General features: G+C 37.1%; 1 protein-coding gene across 1 annotated transcript in view; it reads left to right on the top strand.

Annotated features, from left to right (window-relative positions):
• The window catches only part of Trpc1 (transient receptor potential cation channel, subfamily C, member 1), a 33224-nt gene extending 15468 nt beyond the window's left edge, over window positions 1–17756 (top strand). Inside the window, exons 3-11 of the mRNA XM_013029894.1 lie at window positions 946–1077; window positions 3716–3911; window positions 4949–5285; window positions 9152–9291; window positions 11454–11597; window positions 13275–13450; window positions 14807–15008; window positions 15340–15534; window positions 16941–17756. Coding sequence (XP_012885348.1) covers window positions 946–1077; window positions 3716–3911; window positions 4949–5285; window positions 9152–9291; window positions 11454–11597; window positions 13275–13450; window positions 14807–15008; window positions 15340–15534; window positions 16941–17168 — 1750 coding nt within the window. The 3' untranslated portion in view covers window positions 17169–17756. The remainder of the gene's footprint in view (window positions 1–945; window positions 1078–3715; window positions 3912–4948; window positions 5286–9151; window positions 9292–11453; window positions 11598–13274; window positions 13451–14806; window positions 15009–15339; window positions 15535–16940) is intronic.
• Window positions 17757–20294: the final 2538 nt, after the last annotated feature.

Here is a 20294-nt window from a genome sequence, read left to right as displayed (position 1 = left end):
TGGGGCTTGAACTCTGGGCCTGGGTACTGTCTTAAACTTCTGTGCTCAAGGCTAGCACTCTTACCACTTGAGCCACATCTCCACTTGTGGCTTTTAGTGGTTAATTGGAGATAAGAATTTCTTAAGATTTGTTTTCATGGGCCTCCTTTGAACCATGATCTTAAGATCTCAGCCTCCTGAGTAGCTAGGATTACAGGTGTAAGCCACTGGTGCCTGGTCTTTCTTTTCTTTTTTCTTTTCTTTTTTTTTTTTTGCCAGTCCTGGAACTTGAACTCAGGGCCTGGGCACTGTCCCTGATCTTCTTTGGCTCAAGGCTTAGCACTCTATCACTTAAACCACTTGTGCTACTTCTGGCTTTTTCTGTTTATGTGGTACTGAAGAATCAAACCCAGGACTTCATGCATGCTAGGCAAGCACTCTACCACTAAGCCACATTCCCAGCCCTTTTATTTCTTTTTATGAGAAAGGATCTTACTATGTAGCTCCAGGCCGTCCTGGAATTTGGGGTCCTTTTCTCTCAGTTTCCTGAGTGTTGAGGTTATAGGAGTGGGCTACCAAGGAATTGTGAGTCGATGAAGAAAGACAATAAAACAATTTTTTAAAGTAGTAGATGCACTCTTTACTTGACTTATATAATTATAACCTCTCTGTCCATCACCTTTATAATAACATTAAATTTCTTTAAAGTCATAGATGCGGTTTTCTCCAATAGTTGTAGTTCAGATTATTTAATTTTTAAATATTTCTCCTTTCATGGAGATTTTTATTTAAATTTTTAAATGTTTCTCCATTTATGAATGTCATCTTATAATAGCTATTCTTATATGTATTCTCCTTGTTACTTCCTCTTAATTTTATAATACTTCATAAGATTATAAACACTTTAGGTTAAAACTCTAATAATGTGTGTATAAGATTTTCTTACTTAATCCGATGTCATTATAGGTTTCGTCTTGATATATACAGATGTTTGGCCAGTCCAGCTCTGATAATGCTAACAGAAGAAGATCCAATTCTGAGAGCATTTGAGCTTAGTGCTGACTTAAAGGAGCTCAGTCTTGTGGAGGTGGAATTCAGGTATGAATAAATGGAAACTGGAAATTCTATAAGGTCTGTTGTTTTTATTTTTCCCATTGCATTTCTTCATAAACAGAATTATAATTTACATTTATTTACATTGGATAGAAGATGACCACAGCTTGCTGCTACTTCCATGGCATTTTCCCTCAAAGGAACAGATCCTAGTGCTATTCACCCCTTTCCCTATGTACCCCTGCCCTTTTATAACCAGGGTCACGCCATTGGTGAACTGAGATTTTCCTTTATGGCAGAGTATCTCTGGTACTCTCCAAAGAAAGAGGTGATTAAAGATTCCTAACGAATCCCTAGGTCAGGGTTTCTGGCAAGTTCTTCTGCTCACTGGCCTTTTCCTTCACATCCAATTCTTGTTGGAGCTTCTCATTCCATGTGGTCCCTTTTGGGACTTGATAAGACAGGAAGTTCAGACTACTACCTCCTGGAAGGAGACAAGAGACCTGCAGTTTTCTTCAGCCTTAATAGCAGCAGTGTAGAGTGGCTTCTTAATAGCTTGTGTATAATTTTTGCAAGTTTAGAATTATCCTTTAAATCTGGATACACTGAATTTGATTTAATCTTGATATGACATAGGTACATACTTTTGTGACTTCCCATAAAACATGGTGAAAATGTAACTTTTTTTCTACCTCTAACTTCATTACCACCTTGTTTAAATATGTAGAAATTTTTATTGTAATCTTATACTTTTGAGATTTACAGTATAACATAGAATCCACCCAATTATTCCAAAAAAGATTTGAAGCAAGTACTCTGTTATGTTATAATCGTAGGTTAATTAAATTAATTTAGAAATGGTCATCAGTGTTTTTATAGACAGATCTATGAAGACTAGATGTTTTACTAATATCAGCATCAAATTAGTAACAGAGCAGAAACTGAAGTAGAGCAAATTATAACTACAACATAGGACTCCTGACTTCTAATCTGTCTTCATCTGAACTGTGCAACCACTTGTTTGTCTCCCAATAATCTAGTAGAGATGAAGCAAATTACACTAATAAAACATATTACTTTTACCCTTAAATCTAATTATCTGTTAAGTGTTTACCAAAAGATGAGATGCCTTTATACAATACACACTATAGGTGATTGTCTCCTTCTGTAATTAGGTCTCCGAGCCAAGAAATGAATAATACTCTATTTGTTAAGAAAATCAGTTTTTCTCAGGATACATAGTAAATGCAAAGAATTAATGAGAGAAACATTTACCTCCAAAGAAGCTTTTATTCTTTGGATTATAGTTTTCTACCAGCACTTCCTGGGAAGTTCTGTTGTATCAAAAGACTAAGCAATAGAAAGTCTGTTTTGTCTTCTTTATCCTTGGGGAGAGGAACAATAGAAATTATTTTCTGAATTCCATCCACATAGTCATGACTATTTGTTTCTAACCTAATTTTTAAGTTTTCATTAAACAGACACATCAATTTTAATGTAATTGATTATTTATTTTATTTTTTAATTAATTTTTTTCTGTTGTACGGCTTGAATTCAGGCCCTGGGCTCTGTCCCTGAGCTCTTTTGCTCAAGGCTAGTGCTCTCGCATTTTGAGCCACAGCTCCACTTCTGGTTTTTGAGTGGTTAATTAGAGATAAAAGTCTCATGGAGACTTTTCTGCCCAGGCTGGCTTCAAACCATGATCCTCAGATTTCAGTCTCCTGAGTACCTAGGATTACAGGCAAGAACCACCGGTGCTTGTAATTGATATTTTAAAGAAGAATTTTGTGCTAAGACTTCATTCTCACAAATTAAATTAGGCCTGTTTGTAATATGCAATTCTAAGAGCACAGTATGATTAAAGCCATATGATTCATTATGACTTAGTAGTAGGTACATTTAGTAGTTTTCTTTTTCACTTGAATGTTACTCAAATGAGCATTTTAAATATGAATCAAATGTTTGGGGTTTTTTTGTTGTTGTTGGTCATGGGGCTTGAACTGTGGGCCTGAGTGCTGTCCCTGAGTTCTTTAGCTCAAGGCTAGTGCTCTACCACTTGAGCTACAGCACCACTTCCAGTTTTCTGGTGGTTCATTGGAGATAAGAGTCTCACGGGCTTTCCTGCCCTGCCCAAGCTGGCTTTGAACCGTGATCCTCAGATCTCAGCCTCCTGAGTAGCTAGGATTACAGGTGTGAGCCACCTGTACCCAGCTCAAATGCTTTTAATATTAATATTTAAATATATTGTAGACTATCATTGAATTTACCCTAGGTAACTTACTTAGCATTGATTATATAGCATTCAGAATTATTTTTATTGTTTACATGAGTAATATTAAAAGGAAATTTTAGCTAAGCATACAGAGAATAAGAATAAATGAGTTAAACTAAGAACTAGTTACCGGTATAAACTTACTGAGATTTCTAGGAATTGAATATATGATCTTTCAAGGTTATCAGCATGAACATCAGTAAGAACACCAGACCTGATTGTGTTAAGGTTTCCCTAAAGTTTTGGAAGATTTTACATCAGTATGGAAGTCTTTTGACTGTCAACAGAAAAAGACTTCATATTTTGTACAGACTTATCAAAATTAAAATGTTGCTGCCTTTACAAATTCTAGTGAAATAATGTTATTAGAAGATAGACATGATATTTCTAATAGACCACTGCATTTTGCAGGAACGATTATGAGGAACTAGCTCGACAATGTAAAATGTTTGCTAAAGATTTGCTTGCACAAGCCCGGAATTCACGTGAATTGGAAGTCATCCTAAACCATACATCTAGTGATGAACCTCTTGATAAACGGGGACTGCTAGAAGAAAGAATGAATTTAAGCCGTCTAAAACTGGCTATCAAATATAACCAAAAGGAGGTAGGAGGTTCTGTATTTAAGTTTGTTTCTTCACTCTGGTCTAGTGGCTCCGAGCAAAGGTTTTGGAACATGTCTAGATTGGGATTCTACTTGTGCTTCATAAAAGTTGTGTGTCCTTGTGGGACTCACTGAGTCTGAGCTTTAGTTTTAAGCACTAATATGTATTTAAGCCAAATGTGGTGCACACCTGAAATCTTAGACCTTGGAAGGAAAAGGTAGGAGGATCTTGTGCAATAAGGCCAGCCTGAGCTACATAGTGAGACCTTGTCTCAAAAAAATGTTTGAACATGAAACCATGAGTACTGCCACTTATTGAGTACTTAATGCAAGCACACAGTAAATACAAAGAATAAATGAGAGGAATGTTTGCATCTGTGTTGCTTAAGTACTCAATACATGTCAGTTGCTATTATATTTAATAATTACTGTTCGATATAATGAAATAATATGGATCTTGCTAAATAGTAACTACACAGATAAGCCTTTATAAATGAAGTTTCTATCTTGTGTCTCATCTGATATTGGGTTCATTTGTAAATCACCCTTCCTATATAAGTAGTTACTTCTGTTTAAAAATGAAATATAAATATGCTGTATTTCCTTATTCTTCTTACTCAAATTCATTGTGAACTCAAAGATGAAGAGGCTCATGATATCACAAAGTTGAATCTGATTCTCTGGTTTTCTGATATTCACTTTATAGAATCTTCTAAACTATTATTAAAAAGTTGAATAATGAGTTACTATTTAAAGATTCTATTTATTTATTTAGCCAGTCCTGGTGCTTGAACTCAGGACCTGGGCATTGTCCCTGAGTGTGTGTGCTCAAGGCTAGCTTTCCTGCCCTTGAGCCATAGCTCCACTTTTGGATTTTTGGTGGTAAATTGGAGATAAGAGTCTCATGGACTTTCTCGCCTGGATTGGCTTCAAACCATGATCCTCAGCTCTCAGCATACCACGTAGCTAGAATTACAGGCGTGAGCCACTGGACCCAGCTCTGTTTTTTCACTTTTGATGTCCATGTGTGTCCTTTGCAGTTTGTCTCCCAGTCCAACTGCCAGCAGTTCCTGAACACAGTTTGGTTTGGACAAATGTCGGGTTATCGTCGTAAGCCCACCTGTAAGAAGATAATGACTGTCTTAATGGTTGGCATCTTTTGGCCAGTTTTATCATTGTGTTATTTGATAGCTCCCAAATCTCAATTTGGAAGAATCATCCACACTCCTTTTATGAAATTTATTATTCATGGAGCCTCGTACTTCACATTCCTGCTGTTATTAAATCTGTACTCTCTTGTCTACAATGAGGATAAGAAAAACACAATGGGGCCAGCCCTTGAAAGAATAGACTACCTTCTTATTCTGTGGATTATTGGTGAGTATCACGTTACCTGGATTTTAACTTTTTTTTTAATTTAATTTTATTTGTGAACATACTGTACAGAGGGGTTACAATTACATGGGCAGGATAATGCGTACATTTCTTACCAAGCATTGCAGCCTCCTCCTTTGTTTACCCTTCACATCCCTTCCCAGCCTCCCCCCGCTCCCCCCAATCCCAATCCTTCTCCTTCCCCCCCCTTTCCCCCCCCCCACCGACATTGTAAAGCTCGTTTTGGACATGACAACTTGTACTTCTCATTGTTGCAACAGGTCCACCTGTATCCTTAAACAACTGGTTTTTCCCCATCTCCTCCACAAGTTATACTGACATCAAATATAGAGAAAGCAGGGTTATACTGTGGGGGAGGGATATACAAAGCAACAAAGAGATAATCTACCTTTACTGAGCCTATTATCTCCCCCTGGCTTGATGGCATTGTGAACATTGAGTTCAGCTTGCAGTTTTACAGTTTGCACACCAAGAATTTAAACAGTTTTATAGTCACTGATGATTTGACTAACACTTTTACAAAGATAAATGTCCCTGAACTTGATGGATAATTTAACATTATTTAAATATATGGAAGTTAAAAGAACTTTTTTTTTGTCAGTCATGGGGCTTGAACTCTGGGCCTGGGTGCTGTCCCTCAGCTCTTCAGCTGAAGGCGAGCTACCACTTGAGCTACAGCGCCACTTCCGGTTTTCTAGTGGTTTATTGAAGACAGGAGTCTCAAGGTCTTTCCTGCCCGGGCTGGCTTTGAACCGAGATTCTCAGATCTCAGCCTCCTGAGTAGCTAGGATTACAGGCGTGAGCCACTGGCGCCCGGCATTAAAAGAACTTTTATTTTTATACTATGAAACTATTCACGTTTGTTAAACAAAAAAATAATACCTTTTACCAGTAAGTGCTGTTTGGTATAAGAGTATAGATTTTTTTTTTTGGTATTAAAAAACTTAATATATTGGACTGGGAAGGTGGCTTAGTTGTAGAGTAAGCACTCAAGCATGAAGCCTTGGGTTCAATTCCTCAGTACCACATAAGCAGAAAACCCAGAAGTGGCACTGTGGCTCAAGTGGTAGAGTGCTAGTCTTGAGCAAAAGAAGCTCAGGGACAGTGCCCAGGCCCTAAGTTCAAACCCCAGGACTGGCAAAAAAAAAAAAAAATAATGCTCCTACACATTTTGTAGGTTGAATATTTTGTTTCATTACATCATTAGTTTTCCTGTTAGGAACTTAGGGACTTTTATAATTACATCTTATTTTCAATTATAGAAAGTTTTTCTTTTCTTTCTTCTTTTTTTGGCACTATTTGGGTTTAAACTCAGGCTACTGAGGTTGCTAGGCAACCATTCTACTACTTGAGCCATGCCTCCTTGAAATATTATTTAAATTTTTATCAAAACGGGAAGGATTGGGGGATGGCGGGGGTGGGGAGGGAGGATGGGAAGGGGAAACAAAGGAGGAGGCTACAATGCTTGATAAGAAATGTGCTCATTACCTTGCCCATGTAATTGTAACCCCTCTGTACAGTATTTTCACAATAAAAAAATTAAATTTAATTAAAAAATAAATAAATAAAATAAATTTTTATCAAAGGGGGTTCCCATGTGACTCATTCAATAAATCAGGTATTTGTAATAAAAACCAGATTGATTTAGAAATAATACATTCTTAAATGATTAAAACATTTTATTTCCCTAAAAACTATTATGTTGAATAATAAGTATCTTAAATAATCCTCCGCAGGTTAATAACTATCCTTGCTTCCCCCTGCCCCAAGAGGAGTAACTGTGTACAGCTACTTTATCTGTTTATGATCTTTTAATAACATTTCCTTTATTTCACTATGTATCTTCAACTTTTTTTTTTGTTGTTGGTCATGGGGCTTGAACTCTGGGCCTGAGTGCTGTCCCTCAGCAATTCAGTTCAAGGCACGCACCCTACCGCTTGAGCTACAATGCCACTTCTGGTTTTCTAGTGGTTTTTATTGAACATAAGAGTCTTACAGACTTTCCTGCCCAGGATGGCTTTGAACTGTGATCCTCAGATCTCAGCCTCCTAAGTAACTAGGATTACAGGCATGAGCCACTGGTGCCTGGCTTCAACTTTGTTTTTAATCTAAGAATTGAATACTTACTATTTTTACAAAGGAGAATATTAAAATTTAGTTTTTCCTTTTATATAAAGTATTGATTGTTTTATCTTGAGATTATGTTGTATTCTTAATTATTTTAATTATTAAATAATTAAAGAATAATTGTCTTATAATGTCCAGTTTTAGTTCTCCTTCAGCTGCAAAGAAGTCTTTATATGTTGTAATTAACATGAAAATTAGTTCATTTCAGGTAACCAGATTTTAGTCAGACTTCTCCTTTAAACACTATTCAATCCATGATGTGTTACTACTTAGATAGAAAGAAAGAGATCACATTGTCCAAAAAAAGAAATGTACTCATTACCTGACTTATGAAATGGTAACTCCTCTGAATAACACCTTAATAATAACAACAAAATTATACTATCAAAAAAGTTAGGTAGAAACAGTAAAAATGATAGGTACATGTCTAAACCAAGCTAAAGAAATTAAACCATTCCTTGCTACTAGTGTTCTATTTCTTGCATTTTTGTTGCTAGACAAAAAGGAAGCATTTGCTTGTTTAGCTGGTTGTTGATTTGGTTTTATTTTTGTGTATTTATTCGCTTAGAACTTTTTTTAAAATATTCTATATTCTCAGGACATGTATAGAATATCTGACAATAAAACAAAGATTCTTGCTTTTGAATTATTCCCTCGAAGTAGAAGATTGTCAGTGAAACAATAGACACTTGAATTTCAAGAGAATCACTCTGGAAACTGTATTGAAAATAGATTTTAAGGAGATAAGCCTAGAAACTGAAGACTAGCTAGCTGTTTCAGGAGTCTAAGCAGGAGAAAGTGGTAGCTTAAAATTGAAGTGGCTGTGAGGAGAATTAAATCTAAATATATTTGGAAATAATCCCAGTGAGTTTTCTTTTATAACAAATATAGGAGTCAAGGATGATTCAAGGACATTGGATTAGGCAGCCAGAAGCTAGAGTTGTCCTCATCTGAGATGGGAAATCTGCAGTTTGGGACAGAGATAGGAGTTCAGTTTGGACATAACTCCAATTGGAGTTGAGAAGCAGTGAATGACTTATTTGAGTTCAGGAGAGAGTCTCATAGATATAAATTATTTTGTAAATATGAGGTGAGTTTAAGTATACAAATTTGCAATCTTAACAAATACATATTTAAAGCCATTAAATTAGATAAGATCACTAAAATAGTGCAAATAGTGAAGAGTGTGTGTGTGTGTTTGGCATCATTTTACTTGTTTTCTTAGCTTGCTAAGAAACATTCATTTAACATTCTCTGGCAAATATGAAGCCTTGAGTTATTTTCTTTTGAGTTTTAAGAACTTTTGTGTGTGTGTCTATGTGTGTGTTCTGGGGCTTGACCTCTGGGCTGGGGCACTGTCCCTGAGCTTTGTGCTCAAGGCAAGTGCTCTACTTACTTGAGTCACAGCTTCACTTCTGGCTTTTTGATGGTTAATTGGAGATAAGATGCTCACAGCCTTTCCTGCCTAGGTTTGCTTCAAACCTCCATCCTCACATCTCAGCTCCTGGTGTAGCTAGGATTACAGGCATGAGCTACTGGTACAAGGGTCAAATTTTAAGAACTTTTTATTTTAAAAGTTCTTTTTTTCCTTTCTTTTCTTTTCTTTTTTTTTAATAAAGCTATGGCGAGCCCAAGTATTATCTACTTAGTACTGAATCTTAAAGTAATATTTAGCTTATTATTAAATTAAGAAACTGCTATCTGAGTTTTTTCTTTTTCAGGGATGATTTGGTCAGACATTAAAAGACTCTGGTATGAAGGATTGGAAGACTTTCTAGAAGAATCTCGAAATCAGCTCAGCTTTGTCATGAATTCCCTGTATTTGGCCACCTTTGCTCTCAAGGTGGTAGCTCACAACAAGGTGACTATTTATTGTGTTGGTTAAAGGTATACATTTATTAAAAAATAGTGTAAGGTATTCAGCTATTTGGACATAGGTCCAGATCTGTGTCTGGTATATTTTCACTTAAAAACCATTTGCCAGCATATGAATTCCTTTCAATAATTTAAGCATTTCCCTTTGAATGATGGGAGCTACTCTATGATAGTAAGTACTATAGTTAGTATTTGAGATCCTTTAATGTTTTTTCAACTTAGATTCTGAGAGAAAGAATCCTTACCCTCATTTTGCAAATAAGGAGAATGAAACCCAGAGATATTAATAACATGTCTTTGTCCACACAGTAAAATAACAAAAAAAAAAGCCTGGATTTAAATACAGATCTATCTAGACATTTTCTTCCTAGTAACTGCCAGTTTGTTATATTTAGTCCATTCACCTGTGTTTACTTAAATGATTAAATGGTACCTTTATATTAATCTGAAAAAGAGTTTATTTCACAATACTATATAATGGTATTATAGTATTTTATATATTCTGTCACAATTTTTATATTTTTAAGCTTAAAACTAGTATAAATATAATTTATTAATTAAATGTATATTAAATATTTAATATTTGTTAAATTTTTCAGATGACTATATATATTTTATTCAGAATTTTACAAAAATCTATTTTACTTTTTTACTACAGTTTTACTTTCATCAGGTAAGGTGGCTCATGATTATAATCCCAGCTATGGGAAGATAGAGATTGGGATGACCAGGCCAGCCTTGGTAAAAAGTTCGTGAGACCCTACCCCAGCAAACGTGCTGCATGTGGTAGTACATATCTATAATTCCAGATATGTAGAATGATTGTAATCTGAAGTCATTCTAGGCAAAAAAGCAAGATTATCTGATAACTAACTAAAGCTAATAGGATTGGAGGTAGGGCCCTGAGTTCAAACCTCAGTACTGGCAAAAAAAAAAAAAATACACTTTTCCAAGGCTAGAAGGAGAATAGATTTTATGTTTGTTAGCTAGCTTTTTTTTTTTTGTTTTTTTTTTTTTGGTCCGGTCGTGGGGCCTGAACCCTGGGCCTGGGCACTGTCCCTCAGCTCTTCAGCTCAAGGCTAGTGCCCTACCACTTGAGCCACAGCGCCACTTCCGGCTTTTTTCTTTTTGCTTATGTGGTGCTGAGGAATCAAACCCAGGGCCTCAGGCATACAAGGCAAGCTCTCTACCACTGAGCCAACTTCCCAGCCCCTAGCTAGCTTTGTTTAGATGGGTAGTTTGGAATTTTTTCAGTGTGTCACATTCAAGGAAGTAAAATACATTATATTCTCTACTTTTTGAGTAATTTATAGGTTATAGAAAAAGCAAAATGATTCTCTTACATCAATTTGGTTTATTTAAAAATCTACTCCATTAATTTATTAGTGTTATGCAACATTATGTTTGGATACATTTAATGATTAGAGTTATGAAATTACTAAGAAGATAAAAATTGGTCATAGATTGTGAATTGATAGAGAGATTGAATGATACTGCTTTTCTAGACTTCTGTAGTCTAGGGGGCAAGGTCTTATAATTTGTTATCTAATATAGGACATTTGAAAGCAACAGTATACCATTAATTATTTCAGGACAATTGGTAAATATGCTTCATAACCAACTGGTCTGTGATCTAAGCAGTTAACGTGTAGATTCTCTATGTCCAGTTGTACTAATGCACTCTGTGTGTGTGTGTGTGTGTGTGTGTGTGTTGACGAGTGCACGCATATGAAACTTCTGTAGTTGATTCTAAAATCCTGGTTCAAAGGACTAGGTTTATTCAATATGCCAGCTGACTATTGACAACATACATGCTTTAAATTTTACGTTGTAGGATTTAGGAAAACTAGAAAACATTTTATTTCTTAAAAAAAAGCTACTGACAATTTAGAAAAACGAACTTTTTATAGCCTAAGAATTTTTGCAGAATCTGTACATGTCATAGAGGTGGTGTTTCCGGCCATCCTCACAAGTCTTTTGTTCAGATCAAACGGTGCTTCTGTTAGGTGAGAGAAGGTCCTGAAGAGTTTATGGTGATCCTCCACAAGGAAACACAAGGAAAAATAGCTTTCTGTCCGAGAGATGGGAACATTTCTTTCTGTTGTCCTAAATTCAACCATGCTGTGTGGCTTTTCTTCCTGACTGCAGTTTCACGACTTCGCTGATCGCAAGGACTGGGATGCCTTCCATCCGACCCTGGTGGCAGAAGGGCTGTTTGCCTTTGCAAATGTGCTGAGTTATCTCCGTCTGTTTTTTATGTATACCACCAGCTCTGTCCTGGGTCCCTTACAGGTAAACACCTAAAACTTTCTTAAACATCACTTATCATTATATGCCATTAATATTACATCTCTCTACTTATCCATTGAACTCTGTTCTGTCATGATGTGAAGACTAAACAATGAACAATTAGAAGGATAAAGCTTTTCACCCGCTTTGCTTCTAATAATAATAATAATGCCTTGCTTTTAGGAATTCAGACTTTATTTAAAGTTGTGGCCCATTAGCCTCCTCTCTCACTAAACCTTTTGCCTGGATTGGCCTCAAACCATAATCCTCCCAATCTCTTTCTTCCAACTTCCTGGAATTACAGGCATGTGCAACCAGGTCTGGTCACTGTATGTGCTTTTTTTTTTTTTTTCTTTTTGTCGGTGTGGGACTTAAACTCTGGGCCTGAGTGCTTCCCCTTAGCTCTTCAACTCAAGGCTAGCACTGTACCACAGTACCACTTCCGGTTTTCTGGGTGGTTTATTGGAGATAAGAGTCTCACAGACTTTCCTGGCTGGCTTTGAACCATGATCTTCAGATCTCAGCCTCCTGAGTAGCTAGGATTACAGGTGTGAGCCACCAATGCCCAGCTGCATGAGTTTCTTAATGTGCTATTGAGTTTGGTTTGATGGCATTTTATTGAGGATTTTATGCAGATACTGATTTTTTTTGGGGGGGGGTCCGGTCGTGGGGCCTGAACTCTGGGCCTGGGCACTGTCCCTCAGCTCTTCAGCTCAAGGCTAGCGCTCTACCAACTTGAGCCACAGCGCCACTTCCGGCTTTTTTCTTTTTGCTTATGTGGTGCTGAGGAATTGAACCCAGGGCCTCAAGCATGCAAGGCAAGTGCTCTACCACTGAGCCACCTTCCCAGCCCCTTTATGTAGATATTTATGTAGATATACGTATGTTGACCTGAATTTTGAGCATGTGTTGCTTACAAAGATAGAACTTTTATTCTGGAAGGTTGGGAATAGAATGAGTAGAAATTGTGATCATTACTGTTCCTTATTGTCAGCACAACATAATGAGCCTTATGATATCAAGCTTTTCCCCACCAAATATGTATAGATTGTTTTTACTCTTCTGTGTAATACTGTATATGAGACAATTTGGCTCTGATAGATTATTTCCTATGGATAAGACTCTAGAAATAATACCAACAGATCAAAGATGTGATCTTTGTAACACCTCAGTATTTTTTATTTATTTATAAATGGTTGTGTAGCTTTTCTGGCACACAGCAGACTAAAATCATACTATTCAAGCCCCATTCAAATAGCATGGCATTAAACAGACATGATTGACCTAGCCTGTAATCTCAGCTCTTGGGAGGCTGAGGCAGGAGGATCTCAAGGTTGAAGCTATCCTGAGTCATCCAGTGAGACCCTGTCAGTACATACACACACATCTCCATACGTATGTCTCTGCCTCCACCCCCACAGCAGCAACGTCTCCATAGGCATGGTCCACATTCAAGGATGGTACCATCTAGCACTCAGTGCTGGCCTTGCTAGAATGATGTGCTGTGAAGCAGCTTGATTTTCCATGTTCTCAAGGTGTTGAAGTTCCTCAGCCAGTGGAATAAAGGAGATGGCCTGTGGAATGTGTGTTTGTCTTCCTTGTACTGATGGGTAATCTCAGATGTAATATCAGGTTTCCAATAATGTTACTATCAGCTCCCCTATGTAATACATTCCACAGATTTCTATGGGACAAATGTTGCAAGATTTTGGAAAATTTCTCGGGATGTTCCTTCTCGTTTTGTTTTCCTTCACAATTGGACTGACACAACTCTATGATAAAGGCTACACACCAAAAGAACAGAAGGACTGTGTGGGCATCTTTTGTGAACAGCAAAGCAATGATACTTTCCATTCGTGAGTGTCTTTCAAAGTATTTCTACTAAATATATTTCTGTGCCAAATTCTCTATGAATTAGTGACTACAGAAACAAGAGCTTCAATTTTTCTTTCAAAACTTTACTTTGGCTGGGCTGTGGTGGCTCGTGCCTGTAACCTTAGCTACTCAGGAGGCTGATATCTGAGGATCGAGGTTCAAAGCCAGCTCAGGCAGGAAAATCCATGAGACTCTTATCTCCAATAAACCATGAAAACTGAAAGTGGTGCTGTGGCTCAAGTGGTAGAACGCTTACCTTGAGCTGAAGAGCTGAGGGACAGCGCCCAGGCCCAGAGTTCAAGCCTCATGATCAACAAAAAAAATTATAAGATTTGATGGGTTTGTGTTCATTTAACACAGTTGAATGTCCCAAATGACTGAAGTCTTTGTGAGCAGAATGATCTTAGTGGAGCTTACATTGGGACACATGCAGTGAAAAGATTTAATCAAATACATATTAATGTAAGGGCTGAAAGGACAGCTCAAGCTTGGGCTAAGGAGCTTGTTTGTGAGAGGTTCCAGTTGTGTGAGATTCAGGGAAAGCTGGTGAAGGAACTGGCCATGAAGGAGGGGACTGAAGAATGAATAATCACAAGCAGAAGGAACTTGGAGAGCCACCTTCCAACGGTGGGAGCCCAACTGGCCTGTTCAAGACAAAGCCAGTGGGAAGGAAACATGGTGAATCGGAAGGGAGAAGGACAGGCAGGAGAGGAGGGTCATGGAATCTTGTTACCTCCCAGAAGGATTTGGGGTTAAATTGTGATTGAAAGCAATTTAAGTATTTGAGTGGAAGAGTGACAAAACCTAAACTAGCTACCACCTAGGCTGCTGTGCTTACACAGGAAGCACAGAAGTAAAACACAGGAATAATTTATGACCTTTTGAGTTTGTTTCTTTGTTCAAAACAAGCCATATCAGTGCTCTGGGAATTAATTTCATTTATTTATATTTTTTATTTTCATTTATTTATGTTTGCCTCTCCTGGGGCTTGAACTCAGGGCCTAGGTGCTGTCACTGGACCTCTTTGTGTTCAAGGCTAGTGCTCTACTACTTGAGCCACAGCGCCACTTCTGGCTTTTTCTGAGTAGTTTATTGGAGATTAGAGTCTCATGAACTTTTCTGCCCAGACTGGCTTCAAACCATGATCCTCAGATCTCAGCCTCCTGAGTAGCTGGGATTACAGGTGTGAGCCACTGGCGCCTGGCTAATTTATTTTTATAAAGGATTATTCAAGGATGATTAATGCTTCACTTGTATGATTTGATCAAATGAATTATATATGTTTGGTACTTGTTACTTCAATTTCATTTTAAACAGAAGTATACTTGTCTTGCCAGGTTCATCGGCACTTGCTTTGCTCTGTTCTGGTATATTTTCTCCCTAGCCCATGTGGCAATCTTTGTCACAAGGTTCAGCTATGGAGAAGAGCTGCAGTCCTTTGTTGGCGCCGTGATCGTTGGCACTTACAACGTTGTGGTTGTCATCGTCCTTACCAAGCTGCTGGTCGCCATGCTTCACAAAAGCTTTCAGTTGATAGCAGTAAGTATCCATTCTCTAAGGCCTTCTGTGCTTCCAGATCATATCAAATACATGAAATAAAGGTGATGAGACCTGAGAAATACCATCATTTCGAAGTTACATATAGATTTTGAAATGTATGATAATTTCAAGTCTTGAACCAGTTTTTTTTATCTGCCAAATATATAGAAAGAGCATTTAGACAGTTTTAAACATTAACTCCCTTTTTCCTCCTGCCTGCGTGTGTGTGTGTGTGTGTGTGTGTGTGTGTGTATGTGTGTTTGTGTGTGTGTAGGTGTACCCTCACGCATGTGCGTTCTTACTCTGTCCTGCTCTTCCCTTACTCTTACAGAATCATGAAGACAAGGAATGGAAGTTCGCCCGAGCAAAGCTATGGCTTAGCTATTTTGACGACAAGTGTACACTTCCGCCACCCTTCAACATCATTCCTTCACCAAAGACCATCTGCTACATGATCAGCAGCCTCAGTAAGTGGATTTGCTCTCACACTTCAAAAGGGAAGGTCAAGCGGCAAAACAGTTTAAAGGTAAGAATTAGAACTTCGAAATGCACCCTAAAAGTCTGAGCAATTTCTAAACTCAAATGTTTTTTTAAAACATAAATATTGAAGCTCCTTACTGGCTATGTTTTCCCCACTTCTGAACCCCTCTGTATCTACCTAACATTCAATAAATATCAGAGTGACACACAGGACTAAGTTTTTTTTTTTTTTTTTTTGCTTATCAAATTTCCCAGCATGTGAAGTTTTTACCTCATATTTTAAAAGCATGGGAAGTAATTCAGAATACTATTCTCTTACCATAGATAAAAAATTATTGCTAAGTTTGGTTCCTGTTTTTGTTTCTTCTTTGAAACTATGCAGTTCACTGATAATTCAGCACATACTGCTTGGAAACCAGAGACTGGCACATTTTTTCTATAAAAGGCCAGGGAGTAAATGTACCATACTTTGTAAGTCAAAACAAAAGTCAGAGATAGGCAGTTACATGACAAGAAAGAAAAAAGTCCAGTGAACTTTTATTATCACCGTAACTTGAATAATATTCATTGTAATATAGGCCTACTTGTGAAAAATCATAGAATTTTTAGTAGGGTAATTTTTTGCTTAGTTGGGGCTCAAAATTTTTAAATCATAAAATTCATTCCATACATTATTTGTAAAAACCTTCTCAGCACACAGGTTATAGTGAGCCATATGTGCCCTGTGGAACAGCAAATCACTGGATAAATTGAGGGTTCCTAAGACTAATTTTTAAAATCAAGATAACCATAAAAGGAGATTTAATTAAATATTCAGCCTACATTTATTTTAAGCAAGTGTTGAATATTATTTCAGACCACATCATGGCAAAACTGTCCTCTAATAAAGATGTGTTTGAACTGAGTGTGATAGTATATGATAATATGTATATGATAGTATATGTAATCTAAGCAGCTCTGGAAGCCAAAGTAGCAGAACCTTGAGTTTGAGACCAGTGTGGGTTATAGAGAGACTCTTTCAAAAACAGTAAAGGAAGGAGGAAGGGAAAAGAAAGAAAGGGGAAATTGATGTACTTGTATCTGTGACTTTTTACAAAATGTATTGGCCACACATTGGTGGCCCACACCTATAGAACTGCGCTACTTAGGAGGCTGAGATCCAGAGACTCACGGGCAGAAAAATCCAGGAGATTCAGTCTCCCAAATAACCAGCAAAAAAAACAGACTGAAAGTGTGGCATAAGTGGCAGAGTGTCCAGCTGTCAGCAAGAAAATTGAGTGAAACCGAGTGCTGAGTTCAAAGCCCAGTACCTGCGCCCCCGCAAAGTAAACTGTAGGTATATCTGTATATGTATGTATATATTTATTCATGTATAAATATATACACACATACCTATACACATAAATACACATGCAGCATGTCATTAGTATGACTGTATTGTCTGTTTTGAAGGAATGGAGAAACTTGAAACAAAAGAGAGATGAGAACTACCAGAAAGTGATGTGCTGCTTAGTGCATCGGTATTTGACCTCCATGAGACAGAGGATGCAGAGCACAGATCAGGCCACTGTGGAGAACCTAAATGAGCTGCGCCAAGACCTGTCCAAGTTCCGGAATGAAATAAGGGATTTGCTTGGCTTTCGGACTTCCAAATATGCTATGTTTTATCCAAGAAATTAACCATTTTCTAAGTCTCGTAGAGAATAATTTTCAATACAGATCTGAAAAACTGGGTATTTGCATAACTAGCAATGAAACTAATAAGACATATATTGAAATAAACAATTATATAAAAGCCATTCTTCAAAAATATTTATAGCATAAATATGTTATGTAAAATATGTATATAGAATTAGTTTTTTAAAAGCCATCTGTCAGCTTTTTGTAGGAGCAAAACTAATTATTAGATTTTGTTAGCATGCTGCTTAGTTTTCTTAATGGGACAGTGCTTTATGCTGTCTTTAATGTTTAAGAAGGGCAATCAAAAATGTACAAGTCATCCACAAAGTTAAATGAGTATCAGCCAATGTGGGCTGATCTCCTGCCATAAGATACACTTGAAATATAAGTCATGGTTTAAAAAATCTCTGTTATAGGAGTCCACATATAGTTCCATATTTATTGTTTAGGAGTATAATTTTACCTAAAATAATAATCTATTTTTTTCTTTTGTTACAATCTTAAACAACAAACAAAAAACACTAATTCATATTTGAATCTGTTTCTGTTCTTATCTATTTAAATCCATTTCATTTTTGTTACTGTAATATATTTACTTTTACACAGTTATAATCATTTTATATTTCTAATTTTGTTTTTTCACTTAATATTTTATATGTATTTCCATGTATTGATCTGGTTAGATTATTTAAATTTTTATAGAATTATGTCATTAAAAAATATAGTCAGTAGGCATTGTTATTTTTTGGCTATAAAGTATTTGTTTACTTCTTCAGCATTTGCTTGCTTTTAACTCTTCCTTGTCATAATAGTGCTATAATTTTTTTCAAGTTGGAGTGAAATTCATAGTTGCAAAATAGAAGATACTTCATTATGAGTGGTACAGTCTCCTCATTTGGTTTGGTAAAGCCTTGGATGACCTATTAATATTTGAACTAAGATTCTTTTATCTCTCCCAAAGCATTTCCCACAGAACTTAGCATAGCTTCTGTAAAAGTGACTTCATGCTTACTTATAGACTGTTCTTGCTGCTGAAGATGAAAAGCATTGCTTTTTTTTAAGTTGAGAATAAGATACTTATTTAATTTTTATTTTCTTTTTTTGTGTGTGTTCATGTAACCATGTAGCTAAAACATCTCCCAGGCTATTGCTTTCATTTTCCTACAGCATTTCCAGCTAAGAAGGTACAGAATTATCTTCTTAACTCAAGATTCTGTTCTTAGGACCATGGGTGCAGGCAGCCCTTGGTCTAAGCACCGCCAGTCCAGGGACCATTGTCTAAAGATGTGAGTGGTATATTTCATCTTGCTTTTTACTCTTTATTTTTTAATTTCCAAAGTTTAAGTGTCCCCTCTTTTGGGCTAATTCTTACAAAAATGTTTATTGTAAAGTTATATATTTTGTCTACTATGGGATTATACACTTCTCAACTGGGATTTTACATCAGTATTTTTAGTCATTCTAAAGAATACCTACTTATTAAATTATAATATTTTAGAGTGCCTATTGTATGCATGAGTTACTTATGAGGTATATTTTGAATGCCAGCATATTGTAAGAAAAAAGGTGAATAAAACTTGGCATTAGATTATAAATTGACAGTCTCTTTGTTGTATTATCATCTACTTTTTAAAATTGAGATATAATTTATACACTACAAAGTTCACCCCTTTAAAGCATAAAACTCATGGTTACTGGGTTTTTTTAACTCACGATAACAAAGACCTAAAATGCAAAATATCAACATCAGATTACCATGGCATTTCTTCCTATCTCCAGGGGCAATCAAATGTGAATGTTTCCTCCATGTTTGAAATAATGTGTCTCACAAAGACCTGATGTGTGAATGTTCATAAAAGCTTTACTCAAAGTCTCAAAGTGAAAATAATGAAATGTCCATCAGCTAGTAAACAGATTAACAAATTGTACATCTTACGGTGGAACTCTACAAAAGGACTCATATTAAGAGTTCAGTCAGAGCAGCGGAGCTTCTAGGTTATTTACAGGCTTGTGTGTGTGTGTGAATGTGAGCATGTGTGAGTGTGTGATTTGCAAGGATCTGACAGTGCAGTTGTTACAGTTGGTAAGTGGTGTCTGTGAGGTTATGGTTTTTGCCTCTGATGCCGGAACTGGAATTGTATGGGATCAGCAGGTGAGAAGGGAGACAGCAATTCCACCATGGAGCCCTTGAATGTAGATCGCCACCCATAATACTTCTCATGTCTCCAGCTTCACAATGGAGAACTGTGAGAAGTGTGTTGTGGACACGCAGTTGGCCCAGCCATTAGAGAAACTACAGGAGGACCCAAGGGACGGCGGGAATAGCTGTGGTTCTGCTAGCTGCCCCAGCTTAGCAAGGTGAGCCAGTAGAGAAGTTACAACATGTTCAAACACCAACAACTGCTGCTGCACTTCTGCTCTCCAGATCTCACACGAACATGTCTCCTGACCCACACCAACTAGAAGGACAAAAAGAAGAGAATCCTTTAGGCCCAACCAAGGTAACACTCGGGAATCAACTACTGATATATGTATTAACATGGATGAACCTTACAAGTAAGTGAAGGGAAGCCAATTTCAAAGGTATGTACTGTGTAATTCCATTGCGTTCCATATTAGAGAAGATAAAAACATAGGAACCAAAATCAGTGCTTCACAGGGTCCGGTGGAAGGAGGAGATTGATTGGGCAAGTCATCAAACTATATACTGAATGAATTTCAATGAATGGAAATTGAAAAATAAATTATCATGCCATGACATATGAAAACATAGAGTTGGGAAAATAACCGGAATCTGTTTGGCCAATTGTGTGTTGGCTGGCATCTAGTCAGCTGATGACAAATGTGTATTGAAATTCTGGTTCCTTACATTGAACTTGAAGAATATGGAGATCATGTTTCAACCTGATGATTTAATAGGTAAAAAAGCTGGCATTGGGGGCTGGGAAGGTGGCTCAGTGGTAGAGCACTTGCGTTGCATGCATGAGGCCCTGGGTTCGATTCCTCAGCACCCCACAAGCAAAAAGAAAAAAGCTGGAAGTGGCGCTGTGGTTCAAGTGGTAGAGCGCTAGCCTTGAGCTGAAGAGCTGAGGTGCAGCGCCCAGGACCAGAGTTCAGGCCCCACAA

The sequence above is a fragment of the Dipodomys ordii genome, unplaced genomic scaffold (genome assembly GCF_000151885.1).
Source record: "Dipodomys ordii isolate 6190 unplaced genomic scaffold, Dord_2.0 Scaffold124, whole genome shotgun sequence".
Taxonomy (NCBI): Eukaryota; Metazoa; Chordata; class Mammalia; order Rodentia; family Heteromyidae; genus Dipodomys; species Dipodomys ordii.
The sequence above is the reverse complement of the archived record's forward strand: the minus strand, read 5'-3'. Positions and strand labels throughout refer to the sequence as shown.